Source organism: Nesoenas mayeri, assembly GCF_963082525.1.
Source record: "Nesoenas mayeri genome assembly, chromosome: 24".
NCBI lineage: Eukaryota > Metazoa > Chordata > Aves > Columbiformes > Columbidae > Nesoenas > Nesoenas mayeri.
This window is the reverse complement of record NC_137546.1, coordinates 2,072,911-2,095,635: the sequence shown is the minus strand read 5'-3', so window position 1 is coordinate 2,095,635 and position 22,725 is coordinate 2,072,911. Positions and strand designations below refer to the sequence as shown.

Below are 22,725 nucleotides of genomic sequence, written 5' to 3'. Positions count from 1 at the left end.
GGATGGTGACATACAAGAACAGAACTGAAGCACAATGCACATTCCCAGCCCGAGACCAAGATCTCGCCAGGCACTGCAGAGATCTGACAAGTGATACCCACTCCAAGGTGGTCACCGAGCTTCAACCTTCTCATGCCCCATAGTAAATCTACCAGCAAAACCACTCTGGTTTGTTCCTGACGCCTCCTCCCCGTGCCAGGAGACGCCTGCAGACACAGATGTGCTCCCTGCCCAACACCTCCCACGAGGAGATGAGCAAAGTCACGCTTCTGACACTGCACAGGTGCAGAACGCAAAGCACCCTGTGCAGAAGCAGCAGCGCCGGCTGCAGAGCCCCAAACGCATTTCCTATGTGCAGCGCTGCAGCCAAGGACAAAGCAAGAAACACGCCGGGACCAGCTGAGCACGAACGGCCTCTAAACACCAACAGATGCAAAGCAAAGGGGGAAAGAAAGCAAACCCCAAGACCACCCAAGCTTTGTGTTTTTACCAATGTAAATTATTTACTGCTCTTGGCATCCGCTCGCTCTCTCCAAGAGTCATTGCCCTAAAGCTCTTCCCATGGAGCAGCTTCCCCAAGTGATGCTCGGGCACGGCCAGCACTTCCCTCCGCTCACGTTGCCACGCAGGGACGGGCAAGCAGCAGGAAAACCACCTGGGATGCTTCCATCACTGGTTTCCACCAGGATGACACATCTGCTGAGGACCAGGGAAAGGAAAAGACAGTGTTGTGTCGTACGCACAACTGCAGACATACACTCTGGGGCACCCCAAGGAAGAACACATTCCAGGGTACAGAAAAATCAAACATCACTGGATACCAGGTAATTAATACGCTTTTCCTGCCAGCAGCATCTCTGCTGAGAAGTATCCTGTGCTACCAGCGCTACTTTTATTGCTTCTTCATTAATTTTGCCAGGCAAGATCCCCAAGTGAGTCCCTCCATTCAATTTTCAACACAAAATAAATAGAGCTTTAAGCGCTAGAGCTTCAGATGTAAAATCATCCCTTGGCTTTTTCTCCTTTCCCAGACATACTTGGAACAAATCACTTGTTTTAAGATTTTTCCAGGCCAAATATCACCCCACCCTTTCTCTCAGCTTCCACCAGGACACAAGAAGTCCAGCCCATGACTCACACACATCTGTGCCTGAGGAGGGTCAGCAAGAAAGGAGCTCACACAGCTCACCCGACAGCAGCAAAAGGCCGGATCCTACAATTCCCTTTCCCAGCACGGACTTCCGAGGAAACAGGACAAATCCAAACCTGTGTTTGACACGCGGCTCAGGCATTTCATGCCCCCAACTCCCTCCTCCTTGCCCCCGAACTCCAGCACTACCCTCCACCCGCGACATCTGCCGTCTGCCTCCCTGACTCATCACAGCCTGGGTGGCTTTTCTTCTCGTCAGCGGGAAACGCTCCCCGGCTTGCTCAGCACGGCTAAATCTCCCCTGCAAGCTGCTGCTGCTGCTGCTGGAGGATCCCAGTGACGCAGCCGCGGTGATTTATGGCAGCCGGGAACGCTCGGGACTTAATGAAGCTCAACACGGCGCTGTCTGGAGTGGTACTGATGGGAGCCTCCGCGCCGCCCTAATGCCAAACACTGCGTAAAGCCAATAGCCCATCATTATCAGGTACCACTCTAGAACTGGTATGCTCCTTTATCTGTGGGAATAGCTTGTTACGCTCATGTACTTAATTACATCGATGAGATGCTGTAAAAAGAAAGTTTGCTCACACAGAACAGGCTGGTGGATCGCTACACCTTTCAGCCCGTTTTAGGGAGGGTGCGCAGGTTTGGGAGCTGACAGCACAGCATCTCTCTGCAGACAAGCACAGAAGAGCTTGGCAAGCCGCAGTCAGAATTCATCCACTCCAGCGTGGCTCTGTGAGGAGGAGGGATCGCAGGGGACGCCCCGGAGCAAAATCTCAGCTCGTGCCACTCAGGCTCATGTGAAAGGACACAGGTGAGCGTTGCGGAAAGGACGCTACAAGGCGCCAGCATCCCTGCCTGCCACCCGCTGCTCACACAGCCGGCTGGAAACGCGGTCCCTGCCACGGCTCATGGATCGTGCCCATGGAACCTCGGCCGATGGGGTGATGGGATCCAGCATCCCGCAGGCTCAGAGAACAGCAGCGATGCCTCCAGAGGTCAGCATCGTATCACCAGTCGGAAGCTCTTTTGCAAACCACTGAGCATCCGTTTCTGAAGGGAACATCCTAGGAAGCCAGTTTCCCAAGACGTTGCTCATCTTCTACATTCAAGCGGGTTTTAAGCTTGGATTCTGCTGAACTAGAATCAGGACACCTCCGAGCCCAGTGCTCTAGCAATAAAACTACAGAACAAGCTTTTCCAACCCATTTTTTTGGAATATTTCCTCTTCTTTTTAACTTGTTCCAGTTGTACATACTGTCCTGGCTACACTCCTAGAGCGAGCACTGACAACTGCTTCATAGCTGAGATCCTCAGACGCGGACAAGCCAAGATACACATCCATACACACGCACACAAAGGAGACAGCAGAAGGCACTAAAAATAACTCAGTTAATTGAATAGCCATCCGAGAGGGCTCAAATGCCGCAGTCATCATTCCACAGCCATTTCCCAGCGAGGGACTCACACTGCTGGGCACCAGGGGAGGAGGATGCTCTCCAAAGGCTGGGGGGAGGGAGCATTTAAGCACGTTTTTCCCTTTTCCCTGCAGTTGGTGGTAGGGAAATGCTGTTTTTCGCAAGCCCTGAGTCACAGGCAGCGGGAGCTCAGCCCTGTGAACAGGGTGGGGTGGCTGGGAAGGGCTGGACCACATCAGCTGGGGATGTGACAGCTCTGGGAAGGGTCCTCCTGCTTTGTGAGTTGGCTGAGGCGAGCGCAGTCCCAGAGGTGCCACTTTTGGCAGCGAGCGGGGATGCAGGGGAAGCCGCACAGCTGGCGCAGTGGCGCTTGCAGACGGAATTGTGCAATTCCAGAGGTTTCTGGCCGGGGCTGCTCCCTCGCAGCTGGGCTGCACGTACTCCTCAGCATTGGGAATTTGAGCACCATCAGAAAAATCAGGGTTGGGTTTTCTCTGCTTGACTCAAACACACCTTTTTTCTGCTTCTCACACTGGTTCATTCACTCTCTCCCCACCAACACTGCTGTACAGGTGTTTACTGTTCCCAAACACTAACAGTCCCAGGAGAGCTATGTGTGCACAACCTCTTTTCCTTGTCATTTTTTTTACTGGGAAACAGTCTCCCTACCTGCTTCATGAAATAATTAAAAGGACTCGATGCAGCTTCTTCTGCAGCTGCACGTGGTTAACCCGCATCCCAAAAGCGAGCATTGTGCCTAATGTATTTTGACAGGGGCATCGCGGTATAAAAGTGGATCAGTCCAGTGCTGACACCCTGAAGCTTCCTTCTCTTTAAAACACTTGTGCTTTAAGCTCCTACTGAGTTACAGAGTTAAAATTGCGAGTCTGGCATGAAGCCACCAAGCACGAAGCACCTTTCTCTTGTACAAGGGTTTGCAGGTGCCGTGGTTGGGTGTTAGGGATGGAGAAAGGGCAGATTCTAACTCCTGGGGCTCTGTTAGCGAGATACAGTAGCATTAATATGTCCCGTGACACCCTTAAACATAGAGCTACACACACCCTGTGGAGTTTGCTCCCAGTTTGATCCATTCACATATCTGCTGGTCTCCTAATGTCACCAATTGAACGCCAGGCTTCAGAGTGTATTCCTTTCTCAGACCCCACCTTTGCGCAGCGCCAAGTAAGCCAAACACCATCCATCAGCACCTTGAGAAAGACGGTGCCATCCGCCCCCAGAAAGACAAGAGGAAGCGGCATCTTACCATGTGATAGTTGGTCATTTCCTGCAGACTGTCTCCAAATTTGTCCAGGCACTCCTGCAAAACAAGGCGAAGAGAACAGGTGGTGAATAGAAGCAGCTGCTCTTCCTTCCCAGGGGTTCAACATCTGCGACAGACCCTCATGAAGCCACTGAAGAGCCACCCCGCGTTTCAAAAATAGCTGACATTGAAGCCACAGGCTCCCTGTCCTTTCCAGTTCAATGCTAAAATCCACATCAGTACTCGCTTGTGTAGGCTGGTTACCTGCGTTTCCTAAATAACTGATGCTTACTGACCTAGATTCCAACCACCTTGCCAGCACTGTGGCTTCTTAAAAAGTCCAGTTCTCTCTGCAAATAATGAATCTCGCTCTGACCTTTCAGCATCGCATTATCAGATGGTCTCCAAAAATAAAATCTCACACTAAATGGCTACCTATAGCGTGTAAGGGTCTTGGGTAATATGGTCCATTCACAGCATCGGCAAACTTAACACTCCCCAGCCCTCGCTGTGTCCCGTCCTCCATCCCGGGGGGTGACTTACCGAAATCATCTCATCCTTCTTGCACTGCTGCGACAAGTCCCGGACCCCGCTGACGAAGTGCTTGTTGGTGGTGATGTAGGCTTTGCCCGCTTCGATCATCCCGCTGCATAGCTTCACCAGCTGCGTGAGGAGAGGGGGGTGAGCACCTGCATTTCACCTGTGCCAGCACCACGACACCGTTCACGTTCCCGGTGCGGATGCACCGGCAACCTCGATTGCACGTGGCAGAACCGGGGATGCTGCCGGCATTTTGCTTGTCCCTTAAGAATAATAATTCCAGGCTGTCCCCTGGGGACAAATGAATCAGGGCAGCCCATTTTTTATTTTTTCCATTGTTTTTTTTCCTCTATCCTGAAGTATCAGGGCTGCGATAACAGGAACCTGATCACACAGATTGATGGGGGAGGTAAAACTCCCGTGTGCTGGGTGGAATGTCTAGAATCTCTCTGCTGGGAATGTGCTGCTCTCTGGGACCGCCGAGGCTCTGAGCCCAGCTCTGTGTGCTCGTGGACACTTGTATTGCTCTTACCTTGGACTAAAGGGGAGCCAGAATTGAGCCGCCGCATGGTTTTGTATCATATTTTCCTTAAAGCAGCTGACAAGGGCTGTTTAAGCCACGTCTGCTGTGTGCAGCCCATGAAAATCCATGTTCTGTCGCACACAGGTTAAACCATCACGATTGCACGTAACTATGAATCAACTCCCACAGCTCTGCAGCCCAAGGGAACTTTGCTGGTGTATGTGAGGGACCACAGCATCTATCTCTGGGCTGTCTGCGGCTCAGAACAGTCTGATGGACCTGGACAGAGCTTTGTTTCGAGAAACATGAACTTCCAGCGACCTACACGTGCTCCGATTCCCATCACCAGCCTTGGTGACGTTACCTGGAACTTGCAGCAAAACGGGGCGGCTTCCTCATTTGGGAATCTGTTTGCTGCAGCACAGGCACATATCTCCAGACAGCCTTATTCACTTCTGATCATTTCACAGCTGCAGGGAACATTCCCAGACTTCCAAGCCACACAAAACTGCCTTAGCATGCCTGGAACTGGAGCATTAGCTTCGCCAGAACTGCTGGCCATCAGCCTATCTCCTTTCAGCCAAGCTCCTTGTAGAAGGTTACACCAAACAACTTATGATTTAAGTCCATAAACCAAAAGCCCAAGAGTAATGTCTGGCCACTGAGCACAATTTTTAAACTGGTTGCTTCTTTAAATCATTGCTGTTCTAGGCTTTTTAACTAAGTGAAGAACTTTAGCTGCCGATAACAAGACTTGGAACTTAAGTTTTCCATTCTCAAAATCCAGGAGTTTTTTAGGGATATGAATCTTACTAATGACAAATGGCATTAGGAATCTTTCCTGGTCAACCGGCCTCACCTACATGCTGGGAATGAGCAGCTCTCCAGTTTGGGTTGATGCTGAAGCCCCACTGACACATGGTACACGGGTGTGGGGCTTAGTGCTTGTTCTATTTATGCAGCCACAAGGCTTTGGGGTCTAATCTATATGCATATTGCAGAACAAGCTTCCTTGCCTCTGTCTGCTGTTGTGTAAAAATATATCTGAATGTATAAATATATATATATATATAGTCACATGTGGTATATCTGTGTATACATAGTATGTACAGTCTTTGCTCTTTCACACTCAGATCCTCTCCTGTCCGTGCAATTTGACAGATCAGCATTGGATTCTAGCTGACTCGTACTATCCCATCCAAGCCCGGAGGAAAAAGAAAAGCAAACAGATGCAGTTCCTGTGACATCTGGAGCCCAGACACACACTCGGGGTTTGGACAGATCCTCTGGAAAGGAAACCCAGCCTATTCTGCAACGTGGCGGATTCTAGCGCAGTCTGTGCAAACACCCGTGGCCAGGGCTGTGTTACAAGTGCCTGAGTCCATCCAGCCCCAAGGGGAGCGAGACAGAGCACGGGACAGAAGGGAAGAAATCTCTTTGAAACAGCAATCAAGCCCAAATGGATTTGAGCTCCTTTGGGTGAAGAATGCAGTAAAACAATAGTCTCGTGCAACGAAGCACTGAAAAATAAGAAGCTGAGATTCCTGAACAACTCTTGCACTTCCAAGCCGTTCTCCTGGCTCCAGGATTGCTCCAACACACCAAGTTGTGTAACCACAGAGGGCACTGACAGCATCAGAGAGAGTTTCACTCCATTTTTCAGCTTTAGAGCCTTAGCTTGGAGGAAAACAGATAACCTAAATCCCTCTCCAGCTTTCGCCAGACTAGTTAGCTTGTGTAGATAACTATTTCAAGCGGCTTGACGAGGAAATAGGTTTTATAGGACACAGCTTTGCCTAGGGCTTGTGACTTCAACAAAGCCCATTTCTCCATCAGATGCGGGAGTTTCATCCCTCGCAAGCTTTGGGAAACCTCGCAGAGAAAATGCCAATGGCCCTTCCAGCTCCTCTCCTTCATTTCTCTTTGTTCTCATTTAGAAACAACTTGGCTGATGCCTCAGACATCAGGAGGAGTGGAGGTGGAAGAGCCGCCTTCCATCATAAAGCTTCTGACTTAGACTCGAGCTACCAACTGGACATAAAGAATCACCGGAATAAACGTAAACTGGCCAAGCTGGTGCCTGCGAGGGTATTTCCAGTGTAGATTACAGCTGTGGCGCACAGCTGGGCTGAACATCAGGCAGTGGCCACCAGCATCAATCTGGTCCCTTGGGCACCTGCAAGTGTCTCCTGGGTTCCCTGAGCTGACACGGTGGTGGCCAAGCTGTGCAGCTTAACATCACAGGCAAGACAGAGAACAGGGGAAAGAGAAAGCACCAAAATAACTTGTCACAGCAGGAGGAGCAGCGTCAATCCCTGAGACCCAGGACCAGAACAAGGTCATCATGCAGCATTAGGAGCCCAAGTCTGGACCTCTTGTCCCCTGGCAGTCACACAGGAGCCCTGATGGGCACCTGTCAGTAGAGGGAGACATGGTCCTGTTGACAAGCCCTGTGTTTTATATGTTATTTTTCTGACGGGTTCATTTTCAGAGGAGGTTGGCGGGGTCATATTCCGAAGCAGAAACTCATCAGTCCCTCTTCAAACCATCACGCTAAGCTGCCCGTCTTACCTTGTCAAGCTTTGCCTCTATCTCCACAACATCTGTTTCCACTTCATCAATGGTCGCCCTGCAATGACAACAGCAAAAAGAAGTGATTAATGGACTGCTTGTGATGACTGGGGAAGAAGCCGGGAAGTCCCAGATGAGTAAAGATCAGAGCGACCAAGGTACAAGTACTGGTGGTGATCAGAGGGATCCATCCTTCCCACTCCTACTCCTACGTAAGACTGAATTACTTGACAGAAGGATCACACCTCATCAGGAATGAATTGCACAGGGCTGGGAAAAGAGGCGGAGATTATCCTGCCTTCTGTCAGTGTCACGGAGAAATTTGGGTGCGCTGTGGTACTAACACACAGAACAATCACTTAGTGGCCTTGTTCTGATTCTGCACGCGATGTTGTTAATTGGTAGTAACGCTAAGTGGAACAGAAATAACCATTGTTACACCTGAGCAATCCATTCACATCAGGCACAGTGCCTCCAAAACCCATTTTATAGCCTAATAACTGTGCCCAAAGCACAACCACATGGCAAATGATGTCCTTTGAACCTCAAGCAGAAAGACATCTTGGTCCTTTTGTCACTGAACCCCATAAGTCTCTTTCACACACGCGGGGCTTTGCTTGCATACGGATAAATCTGCTCGGTGATTATCGGATCTGTTTTCTTTCCACGTCACTGGACAGATGTGGCAGTCAGAGGCTGTTAGAATCCAGCTGCAAAGGTCACCGGGCCTCCCTCGCAAAGCGGAATATTAACATGACATCAGCCATGTGCAAGCGGCATTCCCAGACCCGGCCGTGCGGAATGAAGTGACGCTGTTTGAGGCCGGAGTCCAGCAGCCAGCACTGGAGACCTGAGAGCGTTCCTATGCAGAGCCGTACGACGTCCACACGGGGAAAGCTGTTTCTTTAACCACACACCTGGAGATGTGGTAAACCTCATGCACCAGGGGTATGCATCCCAAATTTCACCGCGAGGAGCTCCTTAAGTTTGTGGGCTCGTAATTTAAAAGGTTGGTTCCTGAAATACACACTCAGGCTTTAAAAAATCCAGCACTGAACATGAGCCAGCTGAGACGTGACTTAGAGACACGGGAATCAATACCGATATCTCAGCAAAAGGAGAGGACACTCACAACCCCAATTTAAGAAGAAAGCCCAAAAGGTGACAAAGCTGGGCTCTAAATCTATATTTCTGCCACCAGCACGGTACTTGTATGTATGTTATGGCCACCTTCAGCGCAAACGAGCATTTCAAAGCTTTGCAATAGTCTCAGTGCTCCTCATAAGCTTCAAAAGCGCCAACTTGCACGCGCTGGGGAAAGATGTGAAGACTTAAGACACGGATTCAGCGGATTCTCCCAGCCCTCCGGGAACCCAGGCAGGGATGGAAACCGAAAATGAAATCCCAGTGACTCACTCTCAAAGTACAAACCCCCCGTGCCCAGGGCTCTGGGCGCCATCGATCTGCTACCGGCTCTTTGAAAACACAGCCAAAAAAATAAGCTTCTTTCTCTCTAATAATGCGGTGCTCAAGCTTTACTGCAATGCATACAGCTGCCCCATACGAATGGCAGCCTGGCTGTGCTGGGGGCAAAGCTTTTGCAAGAAAAGGAATAATTAAAGAGCTTCTTTTAGGCAAACTTTTTTTCTTGCCGCTATTTTTGTTCTCCGGGTTTGGAAGTCGTGTGCCTTCATGCATTGCACTCTTACTGCCAGATTCAATTTTTCCGCTTGGTTTCGTCGTGCTCCTGATAGCCGGACACAATAACCAGCTAAAAAAAGAGAGCTGGGATTTCTGGGGATGCTTTTCATTTCAGGAAAGCGACAGCAGCCATTGCTAAACCTGCAGACACCAGCGGCCGCCGGAGCAAGGAGGTCGAGCACCAAATTTCCTGCCAGGAGGTGGAGAGAGCATCTATAATTTACTCCCCATTTTTATCACAGCCTAAGAAAAGGCGCTGATATATTTGGACTCTGTGTGGAGGACGAAGACATTTTGGGTCTGGTATCCACTAGGGTATGAATATAACTGACCGTGGCTAGGAGAGCATGAAACTTGAGCTTTATATTTGGTGTGCAGACTTGATATAAAAAGGTTCCAAGCGTGTGGTTTCAAGGACAGCGATCTCAGGGACCTGTTCAGTTCCAGGAGTGTAATGGAGTTCCAGCTTCATTGCAGGAAGCAAAGGTGAAGATTTTTCCATCCTTTCCATTGCAAACCTGGTGAGCTAAAAGCCATGTGAGATCCCTCTTGTCAGGCTCTGCTTCACACCGCCAGGACAGAACCAGTATGTGCTCCAGAGAGGGAGAAAGCTTTGGGAAAGAGATTATACCAGATTCTTTAACACCTGATTTCCCATCCTTCAAGGGTACAACATGCCTAGGTCCATCCCTAGGCTTTTGGGATTCAAAATGTCCTTATGCTGCCCAGTGATGCAGTTGCAGAGCCCATGGATCACGCTTCCCCGGAGAAATACCAGGTTTCAGTGCAACTACTTACAAACACTGGGCTAAATTCTCCACCAATGTTATTCCCAAATTTAAATCCTCCCACTGTTCCACCAGCGCGTCGCAGATAAAAGGCAAAACTCTCGCAGTTACACAAGCAAGCCGAGAATCTGGACTAACTCCATGGGGATGAGTAATGCCACCCCAGCACCTCCACCGCTCCATCCCACCGGGGCACGGGAGCGAGATGAACAGGCAGATATGATCCCTATAGAATCTATATGCTTGCCATGTCCACAGCTCGCAACTTCTGTCACCAACTGAAACCCGCGGGCAGAGGCAGCAGCTGTGGTGGGTGCATGGGGAGGATGCTGGAGGCATCTGGCTGGGAAACCAAGTGCTTCTGACAGGAGGGAATTGAATCCCGTCACCCAAAAACGCAACATCCCAATCGCTGGGCAGCGAAAAGCCGTGTAGTGATGTCCTGGCTGGGTGCCCTTCGCGCTTCCTGGTGCTGTGCTTTTCCTGCTAATGCTGTTCCAGGCCTTGGGCTATTTCTGCCATGAGGGGAGAGAAAACAATCCACAATCTGCTGGTTGAGCTCATCCGCTCGGCGTGCAGCGCAAAGCAGAGCCTTTCCAACTGGAGACATGAGGCTTGAACTTCCTTGCTCAGAGAAATCAGCAATTCCCAAGAGTCCAGAGGGTTTTGCATTGTCAATTTTCCTTTGTTCTTTAAAGAAGCCATTCAGAAGCATGGTTTGTATGTGACAAAAATCTTCCCAGAAGCATTTTTGCATCCCATGGGGACAGGAATAATAAGCTACACTGCTGCCAGAGAACGGGGTCTGCGGGAAGAACACATCTGCCTTTCCCCCCCAGTGACCTGACCCTCCAAACGCCCATCGGATGGGCCCAGCCAAGCACCAAGAGAATCATCGCCCGCATCTCAAAAGGGATCAAGGCAAGAAAGCGCCCCTGGCAAACGGATGCAGGAATCACATCGCTGGCACCGCTCCAAGCTCGGGCTGAATGTCACCGTGTGGGTGCCCAGATACGCGGTTCATAAGCTGTGCCTGGGGTGCAGTTAGAAGGACAGAGCTGGCAGAGGAGGATGGACAAAACCAGAGGGGCAATGACATCCTGACTGACGGGCACCGGTCCACCGCAAGGCGCTTTTTTTAGTTAGACTGTCATTAATCACCATTTGCTTCTGACTCTGCTGAGTAATAGCCCTAAAAAACCAGATGGTTCATGACGAGTGGAGCAACGAGCGGGTCTAACAAAGCTGTTATTAGCTGCCACGTAAGGCATCTCTTTAGCCTTGACTTCCCCATTGCTAAATTGATAAACATTTGCTTTGCAGTAGCACTGTGAGTATTCAGTGATTAATCCATGTTTAGCAAACTCCAGGGATCCTCAGGTGACAAGTTGACTACAGCAAAGATCAGTCACATATTCGACTAGTAAACCTTAGCATTAAGCAGTATCATGTCATTAGCCAGCTTAGACGTGATCAGCAGACATTTCTCTGTCTGCATTCTTCTCATTTCTTTTTCTCCATGTTTTTTTGTGAACCGAGTGCCTTTCATACAAACACACACGTGTTCTACACGAGGGCAAACACGGCACAAATCCAGCAGCAAACCAGCTATTAAAGTGTAATAAAAAGACCTAAAAATGCTTGGTTACCTCTGGCAACGACACAAAGAAGAGAAACAAAAGAACACAAAATGTCACGCGAATTATTAGCTGCTATAATAGCAACTACTTACACTTGCAGCTGTTAAAGCAACTCACAAAGCTGACTTAAACACGCTCTTCTTTTTCTTTGGGAAGTGCATTTAGTTTTCGTCACTTTTCCGGCAGGGAAACTGAGGCACAACAATACAAAGACTGAGATTTATTTTCCGTATCGAAGTCTGGAAAAACACAGGGCTATTTTCTGCGTGCAGATTACAGGTTGTTGAAGTGGTCAAGTATAGAATCATAGCAGGGTTTGGGTTGGAAGTGACCTTCAAAGCTCATCCAGTCCAACCCCAAGTAAAGAGCTGACAAGCCGCCTGCGTTGCTGTGCATAAAACTCTCCCCCAGCTGGAGAGGAGACGCGCAGCCCTTGCACTCTGAAAATAGCCCAACCTGCAGGCCAGCTGTTTCCAGCTGTTCCCAGCTGTTGGCTCGGATGCAGGCAGGCTCGCTCGGGTTCAAACCTTGCCTTGGACGAGTTGTACATGAAACAGGAGCATGGCATCCGAAGTTCAAGAAGGACAGGGAACTGCTGGAGAGGGTCCAGCGCAGGGCAACAAAGATGATGAAGGGAGTGGAGCATCTCCCGTGTGAGGAAAGGCTGAGGGAGCTGGGGCTCTTTAGTTTGGAGAAGAGGAGACTGAGGGGTGACCTTATTAATGTTTATAAATATATAAAGGGTGAGTGCCACGAGGATGGAGCCAGGCTCTTCTCGGTGACAACCAATGATAGGACAAGGGGTAATGGGATCAAGCTGGAACACAAGAGGTTCCACTTAAATATGAGAAGAAACTTCTTCCCAGTGAGGGTGGCAGAGCCTGGCCCAGGCTGCCCAGGGGGGTTGTGGAGTCTCCTTCTGTGCAGACATTCCAACCCGCCTGGACACCTTCCTATGTAACCTCATCTGGGTGTTCCTGCTCCATGGGGGGATTGCACTGGATGAGCTTTCCAGGGCCCTTCCAATCCCAAACACACTGTGATACTGTGAAGCAGTGCTTTTACACCTTGTGCTGTACCTGATCCACATGTCGAGTGGGCGATTCCTACAAAACGCGCCTTGCGCTTGCATGCACACGCGCATAAGCCCCGCTTTGCCTGCGAAATCCAGGGAAACAGCTAATCCATGCTTTGCGGGGACAACTCCTCCGCAGAAACGTCTTCTGTGGCCAGGGAAAGGGCTGCCTCATGAGCCTGATGTGTTTGGAAGCGAGCCGCTGGCACCTTCAGCTCAAAGCCAATGTTGTTCAGCCACCTGGAGCATTCAGATCGCTGTTTAATATAATTCCGAATCAGGCTGCTAAGGGCCCTACACGACATGTCACCGCGGTGATGTTCAGGGTCGGTTTAATGCCGTGGGATGGAATGAAACGTGGGCTTTGCAGAGCTCAGGGCGGGACACAGGAGCCCATGGATCCAGTTCCTGACAGCCACAGCACCCACGGGAGGCCACGCGCCGCAATCTCTGTGCCCCATTATTGCTATTAAAACACTGAGAAAGATGAATCCTTCCCTCTCTCACAGAAGTGTTTGGAGAATTTAACCAAGAGCAGCGGCAAAACGTTCAGAGAGTCAGAAGCTGTAGGTGTGCCAAGCGGAGTTGTTATTATTATTATTATTTATTAAACCTGCGTTCTTTTTGAAACGGAACGAAAGCAGCGCTTGCCCTGGTGGGATCAGCTCTGCCCTCACAACACAAGGAGGTTTGGCACAGACACGAGTCGTTTCTCATCCAGCTCCTTCTTCCAGAACCATCAGCAGCCTGACAAGGTCACTAAGAGCTGCCAAAGCACCTTTGCGAGGAGCAGAGGCTCCCTCTAGTAATTAAAATAAGGTGAGTGTGTTCCTTCAAGGAAACGGGACCTGCGGGGGAAGACGCGATTTCAAGTTCCACCTCCATATCCTCATCGTCTGCAAGATGAAGTATTTCTGGAGGTTTAAACTGGGATGGGGTAAAAGCCAAGCCCTGATTACTAGCAGTCACTCATTTTTTGCAAGAGAGGAAAGTGCTGCTTTTAATGCAGGGTGAAATACGGCTGGGCTGAGCCTACAGCAAGCGCATTAGTCTCACTTCCTTCTGCTGCCTCTTACTGCAAGATGCAAAAGAGAAAACTAATGAACCTGACACAGACAGACAGCAGAGTCAGCAAATCTCCAAAACAAAGTAGTTATTAACCTTCCTAAATACCCCTCTGAAAGCTTCTGTGCCCTCTAGTATTCACTGCTCTTCCTCCTTTCTTCAAAAGAATAAGTGTGCTTTGCATCTCGGTGTCAATGTGAGCAGACGGCGCCATGGCAACAGCTCCATGGTGACGGTATCCATGACAACCGGATCCTGCCACTGCGATGGTTTCCCCTTCAAAACGAGAGCTGGATTCGCAAGGCTTTCCGCATTTGCTCACGGAAATAATGTGGGACTGGTGACAAGATGGTTAAGTCAAAGGTTTCCAAAGGCAATGAGCAGAGTGTACAGGATAGTGTTGGAGACGGAAGTTCTAAGGAGTAATAAAACTGGACAGTGTCATTAAATACCAGCTCAGCATCATTTCAAACACACACGTCACACATTCAGCCACTCCTGAAACCCTCTGAAAACATGAACGGAGCCTTATATGCTGAGTCCTGGTCCCAGTCTTAAACTGGACTTGAGTTGGAAGAGTCAACCTAAAACTGGGAAGAACAGGGAGTGAAGCCAAACAGAAGCCAGCAAGAATATGTGGCAAACACACTCCATCTCCACCAATTCCTGTTGCTAAATGTGCCTTTTACTATGCTGAGCACTAATCCATCCCTGCCACGCACACCCAACAATTACACAGACCCCAATGACACACACAGCAGTGGGAAGCCTAAAGCTAAAAGTGTTAATTTGGGATTAAGCTGCACAAACTAGATTCAAGCTCAGTTGAATAAAAGACTTCGGTAATGCCTAAACTTCAGAGCAGCAGGTTCTCAAAGTGCAAGCGTCATTTCTCTTTCTGTGGAACAACGGCAAAACTCCGCATTTAGCACCAGGAGGATGGAATCTCATCTCGCTGATACTTTTGAGGGTTCCTGTTTTTACTGTTATCAGTCTGGACCAAGAGAGACATCAGCCCCTGAGCCTGCTGCTACCTGCTCTCGCTCGTCCTTATTAAGCTTCCGAGCAGGTTCATTTGCTTTCTTCAGATTCTTGGGAAGCGTTCTCTTGTTCCCTTGTTATTTATCCCCTTTTCCGCCTCCCTGCAAGCTCCCTGCTCTGTGTGCAGAGGGGGAGGGAGCTGCGCGGTCCCTGCTGGCTGCAGCGCTCACACAAAGGAAAAGTAAATATTTATCTGGTTCTTTGGTATGTATATCACTGCTGTGCTTACAGCGGGGGAGAGAAGCCTTGCTGCAGCTGGAGTTAATGCCTCGGAATAGTGTATTCCAAGGGTGGGTCTAACTAGGCTGACGTGGAGCAGGAGTCTGAGAGCCGGTGCTTGGGGTTGTATCCTTACAACGGCTCAGTCATGTCATCAAAAAGAACTCATCGTCGCTCCCTGCCTCGGCTTCCCCAAAGCAAGACGGAGCTGTTTTCAGCCAACTCCACTTAATGACAACCACCCCGCATTCAAAGCCCTTCGGATCAAAGATACGGCGAACAGATTTCTGTTAATATTGCCCGAGATTTGCTAACGCGTCCCCGGTGCTGACAAGTCAATAGCCTTCCCGAGTACAAATGCTCGACACAGTGCAAACGCTGACCTAGATTTTGAGTAATTACGCCGGGAACTGGCACATGTGATGCTTTTGCTCTCTGGCTTCCAAAGCAGCAGCATTCACGTAAGCAGAGAATCTACGGCTACCTGCAGTTTCAGAGATGACCCCTTCTTAGCGCCATTCTGTTCCAAGGTGTTAGCAACACCAGACCAAAGATTATTCTCTCTTTTTCCATCCCCAAACCGACGTCTGTGTTGCACCAACATAAAGAGTCCTGGCACTGTATTAGGATCATTATAACCCACAGGGGAGCAGCGTGATGGGTCCCTTTCTGTGCCAGATTCATGCACAATATGAATCAGCGACTGCTTCCATAGGCAGAACCCAGCACCTCTGTTGCTGTGCCCAGGTTATTCTGGGGGAATTTATCAAAGGTAGCAAACGATAAACATCCCAGGAACCAGTTAAGACAGGCTAAATATCAAATGCTGCCTAAGCACGCCCCACGACCATCTTACTGGGTTTATGGGGTCACAGCAAGCGTGGAGAGGTGGGATACAGCACCTGGATTCACTGGGTTGCTGTCCTGTGAATACAGCTGCCTCCCTGGGGTGCTGGTCCTTGTTCCATAGCTGCTCAGAAAGCCCAGTTCACAGCCCTTGGCTCTGTGCAAGGCGGCCGAGAGGCCGTGCTGCTGTCAGGGAGGAACTCCGAGGCGCTCGCATGAAGCACACTCGCTCCAATGAATGAGAAGCAGCAGCACTAATTAAATTGCCATCAGACTTGAAGGGTCTTGAAAGGGGCTATTTCCACGCTTGTCCCATCCAGCATTTCAAGCTGAGAGAGGAGCGTGGTGACTGGAAGAACAAAGCTGAACGGAGAGATGGATGGAGACAGATGAGAACAGACATTAGATAGAGATATCTCCAGCGACTCGTCTCCGCAGCCCTGCTTTGCTGCACAGCAGATGTCCCCTGCCCGGCCACCTCTGAAGCTCCAGCACCACGCAGGACCCACCACAGCATGAATATCTGCATGAACCACCCAGCAGCCTGGAGCCTGTTTGCCTGGGCTGAATGCAGCCCAATCCATATTTATTACATACACCCCCTGGCCAGGATCCTTGGTGTAGCACCATGATACCCAAGGAGTAAGTTTGGTTTTGGTGCTTGAGGTCTCACCACGGGTCCATAACATCCTAATAGCCTCGTGCTCCACACGGAAACACTAAGGAAGGGAAAATAAACACCCGCACATGCGTACGCAGCAATTCAGCGAGAGGTGTGAGTGCACTGACACCCAGGGCACTGTTTTATGCTCTGATGGCAATCGCCACCCAGTGAAGAAGCTCCCAAAGGTGGGTTAACATCAAGGCTTCCACTGGCAAAGCCTTGGAGGAAAAGGCCCTGAGCCAGCAAGGGTTTAGGGGCATGTACATGCATGCAAAGTCCTTGGTTTTAAACCCGCCTCTCCCACCAAAGGCAGTGGGATTTCACATATACACCTCGTGTTCAGCACATGCTTGCTAAGCTGGAACAGGAATCGGAGTAAAGAAACGTCTTTGCAAAACCAGTTGCGCTGGTATAGCCAGTGGGATGAACTAGATCCAGAGATATGCTGGAGCAAACCAGGGAGTTAATGTCACATACTGCTGCCCTGCAACCCCTGGGTGCCTCGCTGTCCCAGGGGTGCGACACGGAAGAGCCTCTTGCTAAGCTGGGAATGCGAAGCACTCGCTGTTTTCTGTAGCCTTGCTCCATCCGCATCGCTTAGCATTAAAGAGCAATTTGGTGCAGAGCACGAGGGGTGTGCGCACCACCAAACTGGAGTCCCACAGAATGCCAGACACAGAGCAAGTTCCCATCACAGCTGAGCATCCCAGGCCAGCCCAGCCAGAGCAAGGACAAGAGCCACAGCAGCTTAAACTGCAGGTTGATAAATTCCTGTAAATAAAAATATGTTCACTGTGCTTTTACGCAAACAAACCAACCTTAAACCAGGCACAAAACCAAGGCTGAGGTATTTTGGAGGTTTGCACGACCGTTGTGTCTCTTCCATTCCTGGCACTGCCCCATGCGAGGACACCCCAGATGTCCTTGCCTGTGGAACTGCATTGCTCTGTGACTCCAGCAGACACACTTTCAAACACATGACATATCTCATATAGGAAGCACTAAATCCTTATTTATTTGCCTGTGGGCTTTTCTCTGGAAGCATTAAGTCTTTGTTTTCTCTGGGCCCCATGTGATCACATTACCAGAGGCTGCAACTTTAAAAAAATTAAATACCACAAACTAATGATGAACTCCTAACCCCCAGTGACCTAACGGAATGAGCGCTATGGCACGAGAGGTGGATTTGGCCGAGTGATAAATTAGACCCTGAAAACGAAGGCTGCGTATCCTGTCGCTGATTACATCAAATTCATCATGTAAGAACACAGAGGGAAATATTTTGACATCCACAGGGATTAAACAGGTTTTTGGTTAGAAAACAAACCTGTTTTATGCAAAACCGTGCAGCCCCGCAGCTGGCTGGTACCGGCGTGGAGTGGCAGGTAGACGCACTAGAATTCCACAGAAAAGCCATTTTGGAAACAAAGCCCCATTGGCAGATGTTGGGTGGACTCTGCTGTGCTGCACAAGCCTCCTGCATCCGACCAGAAAGAGCTGGGCTGCACGTGTGTGCAAGATTTTGTTTAGTCTATCGTGGTTATTGCTACGGAGAACACTTTGTTTTACTCCTGAACGTTCGCCCTCTCACACATGCACGACCACAATGCAGGGGATGCAGAGCTTGTGCGTCTGAAGCCTCGAGCTGCAACACGGAGGCATCGCAGAGCGATTGATGGGAGCCCAAGAACAGGAAGGGGAGAAGATTTATTGGCAATAACAGGAGAAGCTGCAAGTCGGGGAGGGCGACCAAGAAAACAGCGCAGAGAGGCAAGGGGAGATTAGCAAAGGAAGTGCGAGAAAGCAGGAGAAAGTGCTTCTGTTCTCTCTCAGGGCAGAGATTGAGTTCATCCAAAGCCGATGTGAAGCATTGCTGATTTACAGCAGCTGGGAGCCCATCCTCCAGCACTGGCTCCATCCTTGCTGCCAAAAAGGGGTTTTTCCAGGAGGATTCACTAGCTCGTGCCTTTGCTTCCTTTGCCTGTTGGGGTTTGGGAACCGTGGGCATTGATGGTGCACCTGGCCTGGCTCCGAACCCTTCTTGTCCCTCGATGGCCTGAAGTGCCAAACGAGAGAGAAAGAGGGACTGTGGCGAGAAAGTCACACACAGAAACGTCCTCATTTGCCAGTGGCAGGTGTCCCTTTGCTGCAAGGGCAGTGATAAATATCGCCCTGGCCTCCTGAACACAAACACAGGCACACTTCATCTCTTGTTCCTATTAGCTCCGGAACAGACAAACCACACAGGGCCCATTCTCCGGGCGCAGTATCATCTTGCACTGATTGCTACTTGTCCCCAGCCTTGCCGGTGCATTTTGAACTCATTAGCCGAGCTGCTAATGGCTCAGCACATGGAGCCCGGGCACACTTGGGAGGGCAGACAATGGCCTCCCTTGTGGCCACCGCCACAGGAACTCCATTGTGCAGCCCCAACACTGGAGCCGTGTTCCCCTTGGCCGGCTCCCTACGATTCTCCCTGTCTGGCGAGATTTCCCGACCCTCTGCCAAAGCTGAGCCTCGCTGGGCTTTGCAGCGCTGGGTTTTGCTTTATACTTGCAGGTTGCTCCAGGGGAGGTTTAGGTTGGATATCAGGAGAAATCTCTGCTTGGAAAGGGCTGTGGGGCACTGGAACAGGCTGCCCAGGGCAGTGCTGGAGTCACTATCGCTGGAGGGTTGAACACACCTGAGATGAGGTTCTCAGGGACATGGGTTAACAGTTGGACTTGATGACCCTGAGGGTCCTTTCCAACCAAAATGACTCTATGAATCTATCTGGCACTTGGCACTGTGACACTTGTGACCAGCCTTTTGAAGTGTTTCCTGCCCATCATGCTGAGCCACTTGGAAAGTCTCCCTCCTAGAGGTTCAGGCGTCTTTGGTCCTGCTGCTCAAACCCTCCTGTAAGCAGAGAAGTGCTGTGATACCGGTAAAACAGGGAAATCTGAGGAAGGTTCCTAGGCTAAACACAATCATCAAAATCAATGGCCAAATGACATTTGCAGATTTGCAGCCTGCAAGCAGAAGGGACAGTTAGGACCAAATCAACTTGTATTACCAAACCAGAAACCTCCAGTTGGTCGCTCCAGACCAGTTCTAGCCCACTGGGAATGCCTCTCATTCAAACAGCCACACGGAGATGGGGTGTCCACGTTTCAGCTCCGCACAATGCACCAGTCCCCTCGGCATACGCATTTCCAGCTAAAACCAGCGGTTTCAAAGCAAATTCCCATCAGACACACAGTCCTTGAACCGCTACCCCAAGCACAGAAGGAGCAGCGTCCCATTATCCAAGGCAGAGAGAGCATCTACCGCTTTCATTGGATAATCCCTTAATTAGTGTGGCCTCCAAAATAATCCTATTGACCGGTTTACACGCAGCACAGTTAAAACAAGCCATGCCACAGATCCCAGGGTAACGGGCAGTGTGGCATTCTTAGGTGTCTTTGTATTAGCTGATTAATTTTCTTTTATATCTACTAAAACAGGTTGTGCCCCAGCCCTCCCAATCTTCCCACAGCACTAATGGGCCTTTGCTTAATGCATTATAGCTCACTGGATTTAAAGGGAAACAATAAGTGCACATAGGCCATTTAAAAGAAAGCGCTGGCTTATTTTTCAGAGCAGTCTCCGTCTTGCCATGAAGCCATAAAGACATGGAACACCATTAGTTTCATGGGCACTGTGCTCCTCCTGCACCACAATTCACTTTTAATTTGCTTTAGGCATTAAAGCCCTGCAGATCGGGAAACCAAACTTCCTATGCGTAAACTCTCAGGGCAAAAAAACATTAATATAAACTGTCATTTTTGCTACAATAACAGTTATTTTTTCTTCTTTCTCAGTGCACACATATTTACATGTGCGCCGCATTTTTAAACTGCAAATACTGAGCGGTTCTCAGAGGACAATGTCTGGAAAGGTTTCCTGCTATTGCCAGAAGAAACAAATGTCTTATATGAGAGATATTGGCCAGGGGGAGAGAAGGGGTTGGTTTTGGATTAGGTTCTGAACGTCTTTTCTCTCCCCTCCTCCCACTCCCTTTTTCTTCTCTGATTCACAAGGAAACCACAAAGCAAACTCAAGACTGAATGAGACTTGTTTTTGTGACTGTTCTGGTTTTCTTTTAGGCCATTCGCTTCCACTCCCACCAGCCTAAACCTCCTGCATTTACATCAGCCCAATAAATTCAGCAAGCTTCCACAAATGTAAACACAACTCAAACCCAGCCTGGTATTTAGTTACCATTGCAGAAGCCACTGGGAGCTACGCTGATATACAAAGGCAAATTTTAATGCTCTTGTTTGGTTCGACACTATTTAATTTGGTTTAACTTAAACTTTTCCCACTCTTTAAACACACTGACCTTTGTGTGAGGACAGACTTACACAACCAAACCCTTCGAGTCAATCAGTGCTTTTTGCATCCCCCTGCCCCTCCAGATACCTGTTCCGAACAGCAACTATCAAAACACCCACATAACCCTCCCCTTCTGTATCTTGCCATTGCCATGACATTGAAGGCTCTATTCTGTTCCAGTGCAAAATGCAGCAGAACTAGCTAAAATTACCTTTGTCGTTGTTTTTATAAGATATTTTACATACTTCAGCCTGTGTATACTCAATATTGGGATTTAAGAGATTTTTTAAAACTTCACCCATGTATTTCCATAGGCACTCAAATGCCTTTAAAACTGTAGCCTCGGATCACCAGCTCTAAAATGAGATTAATTCCCGAACAAAGAGCTGTAGGAAGAACTCTCTCAATCCTTATTTACAAGGTCTGGATAACACAGCGATGCACTAATCTGAGAGGAAAGGCTGAAGAAACTTCTGACAAGCACTGGATAGAACTGATGTGTCTGAACAAATGCTTCTTTTGCCTGTGAAACAGGTTCTCCTGCTCAGGGCTGAGTAGGAGGAATGACACATCAAAGGCTTTGCATATGCCATCAGTAGGGACAAGAGTTAACGCACCGCACTGCAGCCTGGGGTGGCACGGAAGCTCTGAACTTTACGTTAAATATAGAGCTGCCTGGGAATTTTCTGGACACAAAAACAAGCATTTTCTCAAAGAACACCTTGGCATTGGGAAGTGCTGGTTTATCAGAGTGAAACATTCCATGGGACGATGTTGAGACTGGGAATATTCCATTCGGGAAGGAAAAACGGACCAGTACGTTCTGCTTCCAGCACTTTGAACCTGAGCTCCTTTGACCGCTAAGTTTCACAATAAGACCTGAACCCAGCGGGAAACGGAACGACGGATCTCAAACAAAAAATTACTCTGGAATTTCCTATGGCACAGGTTCCTTTGACCAATTTTTCAGCCCATTCAAATAAAAATTGGGGGGAAAAATGACAACAAATTCCTGCAAACCTGCACCCCGAGATGCTCAGGCAGCTCCACAGCAATCCCAGCCCTGCCCTGTGACCGGGCTCCACGTTGCAGAATAACCTGTCGCACAAACGGGGCTCGTGACCGGTTTCTGTCATAGGAGCTGGCAAGTAGCAGGAAGATTTCACACCCTTCCTCCCATGAATGGGGAAGAAGCATTCAATTAGGAACGCTGCCTAGCCCTTAATCATTCCCTTTGTGTGCGTGGTTATTAATATCTTCACATGACTAGTCAAGCCAGGGGCTATGCTTTCCGTACTCGTTTTGGCTACTATTATACTTAATGCTTACAAAATACATATATAGAAGCCACACCCAGAAAATATAAGGAAAGAAAAGCATGCTATTGCTGGCTTTACTTGCAGTAGTAACTGCACCATCCAAGTGTACAGAAACTCTATCTGATATTAAATAATGTCACAGAAAGAGACTGTCACACCTCCAGTGAGTTTAAGTAGATAAGCCAGGTAAAGAGCAGAAGGGAGGCACGGGAGAGGGAATGTGACGAAAGAAGTCAAAATAAAAGGTCAGTACCCAAACCAAGAATAGAATTGATCCGCCTGATCCCTCATCCGGCGAGGATTTCTGTTCTGAAAACTCTGTAACAAACTAAAAGGGAAATATTTTATCACATGCCCTGTTTGAAGAAAGGGAGGATAACCGCACTGGGTTAAATAAAACCACATCTGCGTTCAGCTAATACAAGCTGCTGGCAAGATTTAACTCCAAGCTGGGTACCCACCTGTAGTGCTCACCAGCATGGCCATCCATCCATCCATCCATGATCCAACATCCACCCAACAGTGATCCAACATCCACCCAACAG

General features: G+C 49.2%; 1 protein-coding gene across 1 annotated transcript in view; it reads right to left on the bottom strand.

Moving 5' to 3' along the window:
* ACAP3 (ArfGAP with coiled-coil, ankyrin repeat and PH domains 3) overlaps positions 1-22,725 on the bottom strand; it is a gene marked incomplete at both ends in the record, with an annotated part of 61,483 nt that overhangs the window by 24,441 nt on the left and 14,317 nt on the right. The window contains 3 exons of the mRNA XM_080358721.1: positions 3,836-3,889; positions 4,376-4,495; positions 7,467-7,524. Of these exons, the coding sequence (XP_080214847.1) occupies positions 3,836-3,889; positions 4,376-4,495; positions 7,467-7,524 (232 nt within the window). The remainder of the gene's footprint in view (positions 1-3,835; positions 3,890-4,375; positions 4,496-7,466; positions 7,525-22,725) is intronic.